At 43.1% G+C, this 16,332-nt stretch overlaps 1 protein-coding gene across 1 annotated transcript in view; it reads right to left on the bottom strand.

The window, feature by feature from the left end:
- Positions 1-871: 871 nt before the first annotated feature.
- Positions 872-16,332, bottom strand: part of CIAPIN1 (cytokine induced apoptosis inhibitor 1) — a 20,912-nt gene continuing 5,451 nt past the window's right edge. The window contains exons 2-9 of the mRNA XM_073307425.2: positions 10,433-10,599; positions 9,436-9,588; positions 8,357-8,433; positions 7,746-7,914; positions 4,650-4,723; positions 4,244-4,359; positions 3,111-3,183; positions 872-2,313 (exon numbers count right to left, since the gene is read on the bottom strand). Coding sequence (XP_073163526.2) covers positions 2,203-2,313; positions 3,111-3,183; positions 4,244-4,359; positions 4,650-4,723; positions 7,746-7,914; positions 8,357-8,433; positions 9,436-9,588; positions 10,433-10,589 — 930 coding nt within the window. The 5' untranslated portion in view covers positions 10,590-10,599 and the 3' untranslated portion in view covers positions 872-2,202. The remainder of the gene's footprint in view (positions 2,314-3,110; positions 3,184-4,243; positions 4,360-4,649; positions 4,724-7,745; positions 7,915-8,356; positions 8,434-9,435; positions 9,589-10,432; positions 10,600-16,332) is intronic.

Below are 16,332 nucleotides of genomic sequence, written 5' to 3'. Positions count from 1 at the left end.
CTATCCCTCCCCGACAAGATCAGGGATGCCTCAAAGCACTGTTTGTGTCTTGGCCACACAGGCTCTAACCCCCACAAAATTATAAAGCACTATCACTTTAAAAGAAAATACCTTGTGGAATATGGGGGGATAGAGGCTTTTCTCTCCTTTCCTCAGACTATGAAGACCTAGGAGAGTTTTTAGGTTGTTGCGATTTTCCTTGCGTTTACCTAACTTGCCTGGAGTTGCTATAGTGCTCGTGACAGAACCATTTCTTCAGCAGTAGAGCTTGGAAACTGTTCCAGGAAGCCCCTTAGAGTCCACATGCCCTTTGCCAGCTGGCAGCCTAGGCAACTGTCATGGTGTTTAGTCACTTGAGAGGCTGTTGTATTACCTCAATCTTTCGTATTTACCTCTGGCATCTAGCTGGGACCCACACTGAATAGCACATAGCTCACATCATGGCCTATACTCACAAATCAAGTGTAGGGACACTTCCCTTATCACCAGGGTTCACATCCTCTCATGCTTCCTGCTGATAGGTGACTAATTCTCTATCTGTATTCCTCCAGCTGCAAACCTGACTTCACTCTTCCTCCTACCCCAAAATTATGAGACAGCCTCCTTTTGAAATGCATGAATAGATGTTCAGTGAAGAAAATTTTGTATTTCTTCTTGAAGTCTTGATTCTATTCTTTCCTGCATTGAGTATAATGAAATATGTGCATGTGTAATTTTTGCTGGAACAGTTACTGTAGGAGGATGACTACCAAGGTGTGCTCAGTGTTTCTGCTTACAAGTAGCTCAAGCAGGCAGAACAGAGCCAAGCCAACAAGAATCAGCTGAGAGTCAATGAACAGATTTAAACCATATTTAAAGCTCCACTAAGACCAATTTTTAACAAATGCTTTATTTGTGGTCACAGCCTTTAAAAACAGAACAGCCCTTAATCCTAACCCACTACATGAGTTTATTTCAAGTCAGTGCAGGGTAATGACAAGAAGGTGAAGTTGGATCCTGCACTTAAGTGGCTCTAAATAGGATGATATCTTTATACACAAAAGAGCTGATATGAGTATGTGAGGTGGGAAACGAAGGAAAATAAACGTGGTGATCAACAGGGAAGTTCTCAGGAATGGCTCCCTTGTCCTGAAGCTGCAGGGAGGGGAGATTAGCTACAGCCCTGAAAATCTTTCCCACTGTAACACCGGGTAGGTAAATAAATACTAAAGCACTGTCAAAGGTCAACTTCTCTCAGGGATGGGAAGGAGGTGGTGGCACATAGCGCCCCAACATTAGGATAATTCAGTAGTTATTGCTATAGACCTTTGTAGGTAACAATCTTCTCTTTAATTAGTATAAGATATTCACTAGCATTAACCCTTATGTTCCCAGTGCTTATTGGATGGAAGAAGGGGCAGCAAGGCAGAGACTCCATATATAATCCACTTTCTACCTAACAAGCTGGACTATTCTCAGACTGCTTGAACGAAGCTTTTACCTTTTCATGGAAGGCGAGAGGGCAGGAAAAGGAGAGAAAGTTTATCACTAGCAGCTTCCCAGGATACTTGGAAATGTTTGCTACTATCCTGTTTGCTAAACTCTGCAAGGGACTTTCACAGGATTCTCTTTGCTAACAGTTCCTACAAATTCCTTTTTGTACATCACATGGAATGACAAACCAGCTCCACGTTTTAATAAACTAAGCCCCCAAAGAGAGCAGGAAATAGGTGTCATCTCAAGAGACTTGAGCAAAAACTAAGCTAACTCCCCAGGAATAAATATGGCAAAGAGTGGTCTGAACTGAGCTCAGAGGCATTGGCTGGGGTTCCAGGTACACTCAGACAAGATCAGCCTGGCATCTGATTCCCATTGTATATACCCCTTCTGCCAACAGCACATACTCTGACGGCCAGCGCCTCTCAGTCTTCAGCCAATAAATCTGAAAAACCTAACATTCCATTAACAAGTCTGTATTATGTACATGATAGGAGACCAGACATCACTGCAAATGATCAATTACCCAAAAGTTAATTAAGTCTATTGAGATCACATTTTTAGTTCACATCAGCTCCACGTGCCCTCAACATCCTAACCCACCCCCATAAAGAAGCATTTCCTGGAGAGGGAAATTTAAGGAGATGGGAGGGGCTCATGTAAGCTCTGAAGCCAGTGTGCTATGGAACTGCTGTGCACCAATGGTGTCTCTGTAACATCCTCCTCTTAGGCATCATGAAGATTGTTCTCAGCCAGGAGTATCTTCTCTCCGGGTTTAAAGGCTGGCATCCCCATGTAGGGGCAGCTGGCACAGCGGAATGCATCCCCCAGGTAACACTGCCAAGACAGAGAAGCGACAAAAACATCAGCTTGTTACCAAGGGCAGACAAAAACAAAGGGCAGGGTTTCCTGGTTTAAGTTCTCTTCCCAATAGGAAGTATTTTGCCCTACACAGAGGTACAATCTGCCCACCAGAGAATAAACCAGCATCGAAAGAATCTGCTTTCAGCCTCTAGCAATCGGCACAAACCTGGTTAGGTCAGGACTGAAGTCTGAAGTAGCCCGGGATTGAACAAACAAAGAATGAGTTTTTCCTGACCACACAAGAAGGCAGTCTCTTCAGATTAGGGCTAAAGCCTAGCTGCTGTAACATCCAACTCTTGGGGCTCTCAGTTTCTCCAAACCATTCAGAAAATCCTGTTTCACTTTGAACATAGGTGGCTTCAGGGAGAGGAGATATCTTAGTAAATACTGAGCAGCTCAATGGATTCAAATTCAGCTCAGGTAGGTCATGAATGAGAATCATAACTATATGGAATGGGGAGACTTCAGTCTAGCTCTTCCTAGAGTGGTATCCATATCATAACAAGACGTGAATGTGCGCAGAGCAAGAAGTGGCTGCAAATACAACGGAAGTTACCACAGACCCATCAAAGCCAAATATTACAAAAGCTGATAGCCCTGCAGAGACAGAACGATTGCTTCTAGGCCACAAATACTGGTGAGTAAAGTCAACCCATAGGGAACAATCAGTAACTCAATAGAAAGTACTGGTTTTTTAAACTAGTTCTCAGATAAGAATACACTCTTTCCCTGTCTGTCTATACCACAGGATAGCTGGGAAGGATATTTACATTTCCACAAGCAGATCTGGGCTGCAGGCTCTCTCTCTTCTCCTGCTCCAGGTCCTCCGCAAGGCCACACGTGCTGCAGAAGAAATAGGATTCATCCTAAACCAGTTTGCAATGGCGTTAGCCACTGACTCTACCCACTCCACCCTCTGACATTTCTTCCTCAGTCCTCCACCCACGAGATTACAGCCGCAACACATCATTCCACCCAACGGGCTTTAGAGCATGTGCAGTCACTTACACATCCACACACGCACCCCCGCTTTATTATCCTCTCTAATGTCATAGCCCATAGCCGTGGTTCTCAACTTATTCACCACTGTGGGCCACATATGCAGCTCTGTGTGTGTTATATTTATTGTGAGGATGTGGCCCACATACTACCTGTATGGCCCTGAGAATGTCACATGGGCTGTAGCTGTGTGCCGATTCGGCTGAAAGTGACCCGTGGGCCGCTGGCTGAGAACCGAACCACTGGCCCATGGGACCATGTCGTGTGTCCCAGTTGCTTGAACTTCCCTCTCTCCACCTAGCACATGCGGAAATGCTATCAAATACCAAGCTCTTATTTTAAAATCTACATGCAGTATTTCTCTGGAAGAAAACTGAGGAAGAGTCGTGGTTTTAAAAAGAGCCTGCATGAATCCTGTGGTTGCCCCCAAGTGAGTCCGTGTGTTGGGGGAGAACTATTCATCTCACAGGGGAACATTTACGCCTGGGATATAAGTAAACGGATTTTAAAACACTCTAGTTACACCAGCATACACCCTTAATGTAGATTCACTTAAAAATAGTTTAAATCTTCTTTAAAAATCAAGTTAGCTTATTTTTAAAAAAATATCTAGTTATACTATTGCAATTTTAATACACAGAAGCCCTTGACAAAATTTAGGAGATTTATGCACTAGAATCTAATTTTTGAAAAATTCTACAAAAGGAAATTCACTTGGCTAACAGATTTCTGAATGTGTTTCTTAAACTAAATACCAAAATACACTAAGGGTTAAAAAAAAGTAAAGATACCAATGAATAATTCTTTGGAAAAACAGCACCATACCCTGCTCTTTTTTAAAGGGCAATGGTTAAATCTGATTTGAAGTCAGCACATTCACCAACACATCAAGTCTTGTACTCACCAGTTCTTGCAGGCTTTCTTTTTACCCAATTCCTTACAGGATGGAGCTTTGAGGGAAGATGGATCTGGCTTCTTCAGATCCTCAGAATCTAGCAACTCATCTGAGTCCAGGAGATCCTGAAAGAGACAACATGGAGGAAGAAACAACAAACGAAGGAAATTGGCTTAACAGGGACACTGCCAATGTTAGATTCAAAGAAATGACAACACCTGGCATAGCTTGTACCTATGCGTCAGAATTATGCTCCATGCAATAATTATGCTCCATGCTCCATCCATGTAATATTAGAGGAATTTTTCCATATGGCTCTCACTCCACCCTCTCCTCTGTAAAGCCCTACTGAGTACTGTGGGTTAAAGTTCATGAAACTTCTAAGTTTTGTGTGGAAAACTAAAACAGAACTTACCATTCCCTCATCATCCATATCATTAGCAGAGAGAGTCCACAGCTTTGCAGCAGCGGGGTCCACAGCAGGCTTGCCTGGAGCCAAAACAAGAGAGACATAGACAATGATCACACATAGCATGAAGCAGACCTGCTCCCAGCAAGGAAATGGTTCCAATATCATAGAATCATAGAATATCAGGGTTGGAAGGGACCCCAGAAGGTCATCTAGTCCAAACCCCTGCTCGAAGCAGGACCAATTCCCAGTTAAATCATCCCAGCCAGGGCTTTGTCAAGCCTGACCTTAAAAACCTCTAATGAGATTCTACCACCTCCCTAGGTAACGCATTCCAGTGTTTCACCACCCTCTTAGTGAAAAAGTTTTTCCTAATATCCAATCTAAACCTCCCCCACTGCAACTTGAGACCATTACTCCTCGTTCTGTCATCTGCCACCATTGAGAACAGTCTAGAGCCATCCTCTTTGGAACCCCCTTTCAGGTAGTTGAAAGCAGCTATCAAATCCCCCCTCATTCTTCTCTTCTGCAGGCTAAACAATCCCAGCTCCCTCAGCCTCTCCTCATAACTCATGTGTTCCAGTCCCCTAATCATTTTTGTTGCCCTTTGCTGGACTCTCTCCAATTTATCCACATCCTTCTTGAAGTGTGGGGCCCAAAACTGGACATAGTACTCCAGATGAGGCCTCACCAATGTCGAATAGAGGGGAACGATCACGTCCCTCGATCTGCTCGCTATGCCCCTACTTATACATCCCAAAATGCCATTGGCCTTCTTGGCAACAAGGGCACACTGCTGACTCATATCCAGCTTCTCGTCCACTGTCACCCCTAGGTCCTTTTCCGCAGAACTGCTGCCTAGCCATTCGGTCTCTAGTCTGTAGCTGTGCATTGGGTTCTTCCGTCCTAAGTGCAGGAACCTGCACTTATCCTTATTGAACCTCATCAGATTTCTTTTGGCCCAATCCTCCAATTTGTCTAGGTCCTTCTGTATCCTATCCCTCCCCTCCAGCGTATCTAACACTCCTCCCAGTTTAGTATCATCCGTAAATTTGCTGAGAGTGCAATCCACACCATCCTCCAGATCATTTATGAAGATATTGAACAAAACCAGCCCCAGGACCGACCCTTGGGGCACTCCACTTGATACCGGCTGCCAACTAGACATGGAGCCATTGATCACTACCCGTTGAGCCCGACAATCTAGCCAGCTTTCTACCCACCTTATAGTGCATTCATCCAGCCCATACTTCCTTAACTTGCTGACAAGAATACTGTGGGAGACCGTGTCAAAAGCTTTGCTAAAGTCAAGAAACAATACATCCACTGCTTTCCCTTCATCCACAGAACCAGTAATCTCATCATAAAAGGCGATTAGATTAGTCAGGCATGACCTTCCCTTGGTGAATCCATGCTGGCTGTTCCTGATCACTTTCCTCTCATGCAAGTGCTTCAGGATTGATTCTTTGAGGACCTGCTCCATGATTTTTCCAGGGCCTGAGGTGAGGCTGACTGGCCTGTAGTTCCCAGGATCCTCCTTCTTCCCTTTTTTAAAGATTGGCACTACATTAGCCTTTTTCCAGTCATCCGGGACTTCCCCGGTTCGCCACGAGTTTTCAAAGATAATGGCCAATGGCTCTGCAATCACAGCCGCCAATTCCTTCAGCACTCTCGGATGCAACTCGTCCGGCCCCATGGACTTGTGCACGTCCAGCTTTTCTAAATAGTCCCTAATCACCTCTATCTCCACAGAGGGCTGGCCATCTCTTCCCCATTTTGTGATGCCCAGCGCAGCAGTCTGGGAGCTGACCTTGTTAGTGAAGACAGAGGCAAAAAAAGCATTGAGTACATTAGCTTTTTCCACATCCTCTGTCACTAGGTTGCCTCCCTCATTCAGTAAGGGGCCCACACATTCCTTGGCTTTCTTCTTGTTGCCAACATACCTGAAGAAACCCTTCTTGTTACTCTTGACATCTCTGGCTAGCTGCAGCTCCAGGTGCGATTTGGCCCTCCTGATATCATTCCTACATGCCCGAGCAATATTTTTATACTCTTCCCTGGTCATATGTCCAACCTTCCACTTCTTGTAAGCTTCTTTTTTATGTTTAAGATCCGCTAGGATTTCACCATTAAGCCAAGCTGGTCGCCTGCCATATTTACTATTCTTTCGACTCATTGGGATGGTTTGTCCCTGTAACCTCAACAGGGATTCCTTGAAATACAGCCAGCTCTCCTGGACTCCTTTCCCCTTCAAGTTAGTCCCCCAGGGGATCCTGGCCATCCATTCCCTGAGGGAGTCGAAGTCTGCTTTCCTGAAGTCCAGGGTCCTTATCCTGCTGCTTATCACTCTTGAAAAACTCACTCCCTGCGCAGTAGTGCCTTTTATCATACTGCACCCTACCTGTGGAACACTCTCACTGTTCTCAGAAGCCAACCACCGGCTCTCTCACTCAAATCCATCTTCAAACCTGATTTGTGCAAGGAATCCTCTGTCCACTTCTCCTCATCCTTCATCAAAGGTCAGTTATGAAAAAAAGAAGCGACAATATCCTCCCCGGTCCACCCATTTTTGACACCAAAATGAAATGTCATTTATAGATGCTGCATCTCTTCATAATATGATCACCCCTTTTATTTCTTGTTTTGTTTGAAATGCAGTGAAATAGTTAGCTGACATTAGAGCAGGCATTGATGCTGGGAGCCAAGACAGCTCCAGTAATCTAATCACCATTCATATCCTTCAAAGATCTTGCATAGACCCATTTGCACAAAGGAAGGAAGGAAGGAAGGAAGGAAGGAAGGGACTGGGTAGTAATGGTGTTTCTAATAAGGTTAAAAACAAAACCTATAGAAAATCCTTTATGCAGCTCTCTGTATGCATTACAAAGCAACAGGAAAGGGCACAGGTTTCCCTCCTCCTTTGCTTTGCAGTTAACCTTTGAAACAGAAATGGAAGCTTCCAACAGATACAAAATGGTTGTTAACCAAGATTATAGAGAACCATGTTTTCATTAAGCATTCAAAATTATTATGCTCTCCATTGTACAACGTAAGGAGTTCATACGCTCCCAGCACATATACCAGCCTTCTCTTCGCTCTTACCTGATGAAGCAGACTTCTTAGCAAAGGAAAGTTTGAGCTGACTTGAGGATCCCACTTCAAAGTTGGGTTTCTTGCCTTCCATTTGAACAGACAAAAGGTCATTGCCTTGGTAACTCAGATGCTCTTGGACTGACTGGGTCTCCTCAGGGGTCAAAGGCTCCTTCTGCAGCTGGAATGCAAGACACAGTGAGTGTTAATCCTTGTACAGAACTGCCATATTCCAATGCCCTGTGTGGTAACATCAGACCATACAGAGAAGGGTTTCGCCTCTATCCCATGATGTTGAATTATCCCTCAAACAGGCTCATTCTCCCAGCTTGCCCAAAGTGGATCACGGTTCTGGCATTTGCTCAGCTGGTGATATTACACAGCTTACCGCCACTATTCATTTGAAGATAAATGGATTTTTTTTTTTAAAATTGCAAAGAAAACTCTTATTCATGCAGTACTAAACGCACAGTTTTCATTGCTGGTTGTGCTGTTGCATATTTAAAGGCACACTAACATGGCAATACGGTGAATAACTAGCATCCCTTTTGGAAGCCTCTACTCTACATTATACAGTCCTGAAATGGGTGCTCTCAGGAGGTAGTTAGTGCATATACACATACCTCCTTGACTTCCACCAGTCCAGAAAGCGTCAGAGCCGTGGGGAGCCTGGCTGCTGTCTTGATTCTGCTGTTGTTACCTGGAAAACATGACAGGGAAGGCAAAACAAAGCTCATTATTAAGAACTAGATGTGTTGCTTCTAATGTGAAAGGACTGACAGTGCTTTAGAAGGCAGCATTCCAGCTAATCCCTTTGTTTACATGTTTCTTTCCTAATCACTCTGGGCACATCTGGGAAATCAGCCATTCAAACAGGCTCTTCAACTCTGAGACTATTAATTAGTTCAAAATTATGCTCTTGACAAATACATTAAGATCACGAAGGATTCTCCAGCATCCAAGAAAAAAAATCATCTCCACCCACTAAAGAGAAAAATGGGAGCTCCCACTTTGACAGGCTCATGGAAGTCCTCAAAAATATAAAGTCCTAAAAAATATGAAGTTCAGAAATATACATTAAAGAGCTCATTCCAGAAGGCATCAGGTCTTACACCGACTGATTTAATTAACAGCTTTGGTCCATCTGTTCTCCATTGGGTAGCTGGCATTACCTACTAGAAAGGCTCTATTCACATTTTTTGTAAATTGTGATAGTACAAGATGCACCGTCTCTCTCCTAAACTTCACTTTATCTTTTTTAGATTATGCAAGTACCTAACGGCCCCAGTCAAGATCCAAGCCCTGTTGTGCTACAGGGTAAAAGATGGTCCCAGCCACTAACAGCTCATGATCTAATTTTACTTTCACAGAGGCCCAGAAACCTGACTTAAGTCACTACAAACTCTAGCATCAGCTCTGTGCATCCGCTAATCATAGCGGTATGCTTACAAGAGTAAGTCTTTCTCTGCTCTTACATTTTTGATACAAGATGGTCACCAGCAGAGATTCCACCATGACAGTGATAAGCTCAGACACAAGATCACGCCTTGCTGCTTACGTTAATGAATCACAGCCACAGAACTACTCTTTATGTTGACTACCATCCACAGCTCTTGGCCCTTTAGCTTTGGCCTAATCCTCCATGAAAGTATGTTTCGTTGCCTCAGATCCAGGGGCAAGAACATAGCAGACTCGCTCTTACCTATTTGTGCAGCCACTGGTTCTTTCAGAAGGACACGACCCCCTGGCTTGAGTATCCGAGCTATTTCTGCCAGCACCTCTGCACTGTGCAGTGTCATACTGCCTGGTACCATGCCTGACAGAACCACATCAAAGCTGGACTCCGCATGAGCCGCTGAAAAGAAGGAAAGATGAAGAGAGAAAAAACAGACAAGTGTATCTTACCAGCTAGCCCCTCTCTGATCTCCTTCGTACACATGCACGTGACAATCATACCACATGGCGTCCATTAATAAGGCTACTTTTTTGTCATGGAGGTCATGGAAGTCACGGAATCCGTGACTTCCAAAGACTTCCGTGACTTCAGGCCTGGCGGCTGGGAGCTGTAGGGTCCTGCTGCCTCCCGCAGTGGTAGGGAGCTGTGAGGTATGTCTGCTGCCCTCAAGCTCTCAACTGCTGTGGGCAGGAGAACCCCTACAGTTCCCAGCTGCCACAAGGGGGACGGGGTTCAGGGGGATCCCCGCAGCTTCCCAGCCCCCATGGCAGGGCAGGGGGACGCCACAGCTCCCTGCTGCTGGGGAGGGAGCAGGGGGACCCTGTAGCTCCCCTCCGCCATGGGTGGTGGGGGCCCTGGAGCTCCCAGCCAGCCCGCAGCTGGCCAGTCCCTTCACATTTTATCATGGATATTTTTAGTAAAAGTCAGGGACAGGTCACAGGCTTCAGTGAAGTTTTCATTCTTGCCCATGACCTGCCCCTGACTTTTACTAAAAATATCCATGGCAAAATCGTAGCCTTATCCATTAACAATCATCAGTGATGAAACAAACATGACTAGGGTGTATAGCTTTCTTGTATACTACTAGCAGTAGAAGTCACAAAAGGATTTCTACCTTTATACTTAAAGATGCCCTAGGTTACAAATCAAGGAAAATGCTAGCTCACATCCATTAACATACCCACAGAGCATGACACTGCCCTTACACCAAAATGTGTGGTAAAAATTATATCCCCATTCTTACAATGGGACAGTTGGTCAATATTTTCCACGGATACGCGGCTCTCAGGTCCCACCAATGCCTGAATCTTAGCCACCAGATTCTTCAGTCCTTCAACAGGCGAGGAGCTATCCCAGATCACTGCCACACGCTGGCCAACTGAGATTCCATACGCCGCCATATTGCTGGACCTGAAAGTGCCAGATTGAGAAAGGAAGAAATCAGTGCCAAGGCCACCATGAAGAAAGTGGATTTTCACTTAATCCAGAGGGTTACCCTCTTAAGAATTAGGATAATTCCTTGGGCACTGAAAACAGAGTTCCCATATCTGCATGTTTACATAGCATGAAGAAATACCATCTCTCTGTCTAAGAGTATAATTCAATTTCTCTCAAGTTGTGATGCTTGCTTCCTCCAGGAGGATCTGCCAGGCGCAGTGCAAACCAAGTTAAAGGGAAGTGGGAAAGATGGGATTATATAATCCCAAGATAGAAATGAATAGGCAATATTAAGCGCTCAACAGCCACTTCTGCTTGTGACAGTGACCCAGCAAAGAAGTAGTTAATATATCCCCCTTGTACATGAGGAGAACATACATCTTAGTTTCAGCATCCCCAATCATCCAAATTAAGGCCCTTTGCTCTCCTCCTGACATTTCTTTTTTGAAGAAGTGCTCACATTTGGGGAAACTCAAGTATGGTGAGGGCAGCAATAGTGAAAGTTTGAGAAATCCTGTCCTGCGGCCCACAATGTGTAACAACTTGACAACCACTTCTCTAGTTGTTTTCATCAGGTGGAACTATTACTAATTAGGAACTGGTTTACTACACTCAGAGATTGCTTAACTCACCATATTTTCTTCTCATTCCTTAAATATCTCCAATTTTAAAATTAGTTTTACATTATCCTTGCCTATTGTACCACTGTGACACACTGTACCCCATTTAACATCCTGTAAACCCATAGTCACCACTTTTATACGGTCATATGTTGTACAAAGTATGCCTTGTGAGGTACCATTTGAAAATTCATAATCTACTGAGCATCACTATCCTGTGGAAATATGTGTAGTGACACTATGTGTAAAGTTTCAGAGTAGCAGCCATGTTAGTCTGTATTCGCAAAAAGAAAAGGAGTGCTTGTGGCACCTTAGAGACTAACCAATTTATTTGAGCATAAGTTTTCGTGAGCTACAGCTCACTTCATCGGATGCATCTTATGCTCAAATAAATTTTAGTCTCTAAGGTGCTCACTATGTGTAAAGTTATAAGTAGGGCTGTCCAGTGGTTAAAAAATTAATCGCAATTAATCGCATTGTTAAACAATAATAGAATAGTATTTATATAAATATTTTTGGATGTTTTCTACATTTTCAAATATATTGATTTCAATTACAACACAGAATACAAAGTGTACAGTGCTCACTATATTTATTTTTGATTACAAATATTTGCACTGTAAAAACAAAATAGTATTTTTCAATTCACCTAATACAAGTACTGTACTGCAATCTCTTTATCATGAAAGTTGAGCTTACAAATGTAGAATTATGTGGTAAAGATTCATATGTCCCTTCATGCTTCAACCACCGTTCTAGAGGACATGCATCCATGCCGATTGACAGGTTCTACTTGATAACTATCCAAAGAAGAGCGGACTAACACATGTTCATTTTCATCATCTGGGTCAGATGCCACCAGCAGAAAGCTGTTTTTCTTTTTTGGTGGTTTGGGTTCTGTAGTTTCCGCATCTGAGTGTTCCTCTTTTAAGACTTCTGAAAGCATGCGCCACACCTGTCCCTCTCAGATTCTGGACAACACTTCAGATTCTTAAACCTTGAGTTGAGTGCTGTAGCTATTTTTAGAAATCTCACATTGGTACCTTCTTTGCGTTTTGTCAAATCTGCTGTGAAAGCGTTCTTAAAATAAACGTGCTGGGTCGTCATCCGAGACTGCTAGAACATGAAATAGATGGCAGAATGTGGGTAAAACAGAACAGGAGACATGCAATTCTCCCCCAAGGAATTTAGTCACAAATTTAATTAATGCTTTTTTTTTTTAAAACTAGCATCATCAGCATGGAAGCATGTCCTCTGGAACGGTGGCCTAAGCATGAAGGGGCATACGAAGGTTTAGCATATCTGGCAGGTAAATACCTTGTACTGTCAGCTACAAAAGTGCCAAGCGAATGCCTGTTCTCACTTTCAGGTGACATTATAAATAAGAAGCAGGCAGCAGTATCTTCCGTAAATGTAAACAAACTTGTTTTGTCTTAGCGATTGCCTGAACAAGAAGTAGGACTGAGTGGATGTGTAGGCTCTAAAGTTTTACATTGTTTTGCTTTTGAGTACAGTTATGTAACAAAAAAAACCTCTACATTTGTAAGTTACACTTTCAGGATAAAGAAATCACACGACAGTACTTGTATGAGGTGAATTGAAAAATACTGTTTCTTTTGTTTATCATTTTTACAGTGCAAATATTTGTAAGAAGAAATAATAATATAAAGTGAGCACTGTACACTTTGTATTCTGTGTTGTAAAAGAAATCAATATATTTGAAAATGTAGAAAAATATCCAAAATATTTAATAAATTTCAATTGGTATTCTATTGTTTAACAGGATGATTAATCGCGATTACTTTTTTTAATTGCAATTAATTTTTTTGAGTTAATCGCGCAAGTTAACTGCAATTAATCAACAGCCCTAGTTATAAGTTTTACTGTATGATGTTACTGAAGTATGTTATAACTCTGGAGAATGCCCACAGGCGAGCTCTTCAGACACAAAGGAGTGTCTAACACCCAGCCAGGTGTTAAAGAGACATTGTCCAGCAGGGAGAAAGGAAACAAGAAATATACGTTGCATAGAGGGACAATTCAAATCTCAAGTACACAACAGACTGTTGGTCACCTGCACCCCAGCTGGGGGTCAACATGAAAGAGAGGAGGCGGGTATAAAATAAGACAATGACTTCCTCATTACCTCTCCACTCTCCCATCTCTACTCACAGAGCAAGATTGTTTGAAAGACAAAGAAGTAGAGACCTGCAAATCTGCAGATATCTGTGGACCATTTTTGTGGATTGGATGCCAATACAAATTTTGTATCCATGCAGGGCTCTACAAAGAAGCATCACTGAACTAGACGAGTGGTCCCAGGCTGTAGGGGGATCCAGCCTGCAAACTAAGAACTGTGAACTATGAACTACCTGCAGCATTTGGTGGGGTAAGAAAGTTCTTGTTTCAAATTTTATTTAGCTTGGTAAAGTTTAAGAATTAGACTGCGATTTTATCATTTTATTTCTTTTTGTAACCAATTCTGACTTTTTACCACTCTATCATTTATAATCACTTAAAGTCTATCTTTCTATACTTAATAAACTTGTTTTAATATTTTATCTAAACCATTGAGCTTCGACTGGTGTGGCTGGGGAATCTGCTCAGGTTAACAAGGGCTGGTGCATATACATTTCTTTGATAAAATGATGGACTTATGAGCTTGCACTGTCCAAGGGGGTCTTGAGCTGTGTAAGATGCACATTTCTGGGGTGCAAGGCTGGGGGGATTTGCGGGTGTTTCCCTGTATACAGTTCATGAATGCTCTCCCATCCACTCATGTAACTTTGTTGGGTGTGTTTTCACATGCTAATGGCTGTGCGTGAGCAATGCCTGGAGGGGCTACTTTTCACTAGCAGAGCAGTGTGAGAGGTATCCTGAGCTAGAGAGTTAAGGGGGCACAGATTCCACAGTCCAGCTTGTACCCTGGGGGATGTGACAACCAAACATTTGACTATGTCAAAACGAGTAAAAGTACAAAAGATGGCTGGTCATTTGCCTTTACAACAAAAATGGAAGGTTCTTTTCAGTTACAATAAGGTTTCTGTTGCGCTACACCAGGCATCTCAGATAGGCGGCCACAGGACTACAATTCAGGGTGGAAAGCACTCTACCCTACTTCTTGGGTCTTATCTCAGTCTCACATACATTTTAATCAACTGGTCTCTGAACTCAAGATTGTTCCCTCCCAAAAATGGGCAAGAAAAGAATCCTGAATTTAAAGAGCAGCAAAGCTACAAACCTACAACAACTGAGGAATTCTTCAGCAGTCAGTGAAAGCTGGATACACAGGTGCACTGCTCACCTTCCCTGAATCAAGGCAGCTGAGTTACACATATTGAAATATGCAACACATTTATGAACCTTCCCTCTTTACGGAGAAGAGTTCAAAGCAGTTTCCCTAGATTTCTACATAAAACTTCTGGAGGAGAATCATTTTTCCATCTTCCCAAAATTCATTGCATTGTTGTCCTCATTCAACTGAGCCTGAGCACGTATGCGAGTAATGCACTTTAACTTTCATCTCATAGGCTTGAGTCACTTGTATGTGTTCAAATTGGAGGCCTGCCCTTTCTTTTTTTCCTGGAAAAATAAGTTGAAACATTTAGATGCAACTAAAATCAGGTGAAAATTAAAGGTCCACTTTTTGTTAATATTTTCATATATGGGTTCTAATCCATCCAACTTTGAAAAAGTCTCTATTACTGAAGCTTGTTAAAATCACTTAGGGAGGTTACTATAAAATTATATGAGAATTCATTATTTCAAGAACTACAGAAGCATGGGACTTATAATTGAGGTGAAAGATTTCTTATTCTAAAGGCATGGTCTACATTTAAAAACAATTATACTGGCATAACTGGCAGTCAGGGGTGTGAATCCCCAGAGTAGATGCCTTGTTGTTCGCAGAGGTGGTGTTCCCACACCGGCACAAAAACTCTGTCGTGTACACTGCGTCTATACTAGGGGGTTATGCTGACATAGGCACTGGAGTACAGTAGAATTAGCCTCCGGCTACATCTGTAAGAGATGGGTGTGATTCCCAAACTCGTGCTAGCTCTCATCTCAAGTAGCGTGCTAAGTAGCGTAGTGCAGCTGCGATAACATGGGCAGTAGCAGCTCACGCTAGCCCCCCAGAGTCTGTACCACCCATGGGATTTGGGCAGGTTTGTACTCAGGGCAGCTAGCACATGCCATTGCGCCTACCACAGTCACCCCTCCTATTTTTAGCGTGCTAGGTCAGATAAGAGCTAACACAAGTATGTTTACATGAGCACGGGATCACACCCCTAGCTGGTAATGTAGACGCAGCCGTATTCTCTGTGGATCAAACCCAGCTCAGGTAAGTAGTGAGCAAAGTCACTGCTAAGTAGTGACTCTTTGGTAACCTTTGTGAAATCAATTAGTAGTCTCAGTTCAATTCCTAGCAGACATGTATATGCAACACCAAAACCACTGCCACAATGGTCACCATTTTAAGCAACCTCAGAAGAGAGGCCAAGGATGGACGGACACTAGACGGTGTTCTCATCCCTTCTGGGGGGCTCTCTAAACTAGGAAGAAGCATATTAGCAGAGGAAAGCAGAGTGTTCTGGACTGCTTTTGCCCACGCTGCAGATAGAGGATTTCACTTTGAATACTATCATTTTGCATCAGTCACAACCTAAACAAAGTTCCATTTTTCACAAACCCTTACACATACACTACAGAATTCCAAATTAAATTTCCTAGAGTACAAAAACGTGGAGTATCAAACCATGGAGCTCCCAGTGGCCTAGAACTAAGCATCACTGCAGTGCTCCAAGCTATTACTGCTGTTGGTGAGCATTTTAAGTACGTTCCCTCATGCAGATCTTGTTAACAAGAACACAGGAAAGGGAGGATTAAACCTCTTGGAGGAGCAGAGCCAGGCAAGTGCTTACAGGGATTAGGAAACAGCCACATGGAGCAGTTTCACAGCTGGGATGCAAAAGCCGGTATTAATGTAATTGGGAATAAAACCATTTTCTTGAGGGATGCTGGAAATTTTACAGTTCACTCAGAAAACCGGGAAGATCTGGTCGGTGGAGAAGTTACTGGCGTTATT

This window comes from Lepidochelys kempii, chromosome 12, assembly GCF_965140285.1.
Source record: "Lepidochelys kempii isolate rLepKem1 chromosome 12, rLepKem1.hap1, whole genome shotgun sequence".
NCBI lineage: Eukaryota > Metazoa > Chordata > Testudines > Cheloniidae > Lepidochelys > Lepidochelys kempii.
Note: the sequence above shows the minus strand (reverse complement) of the source record. Positions and strands in the feature narration are given on the sequence as shown.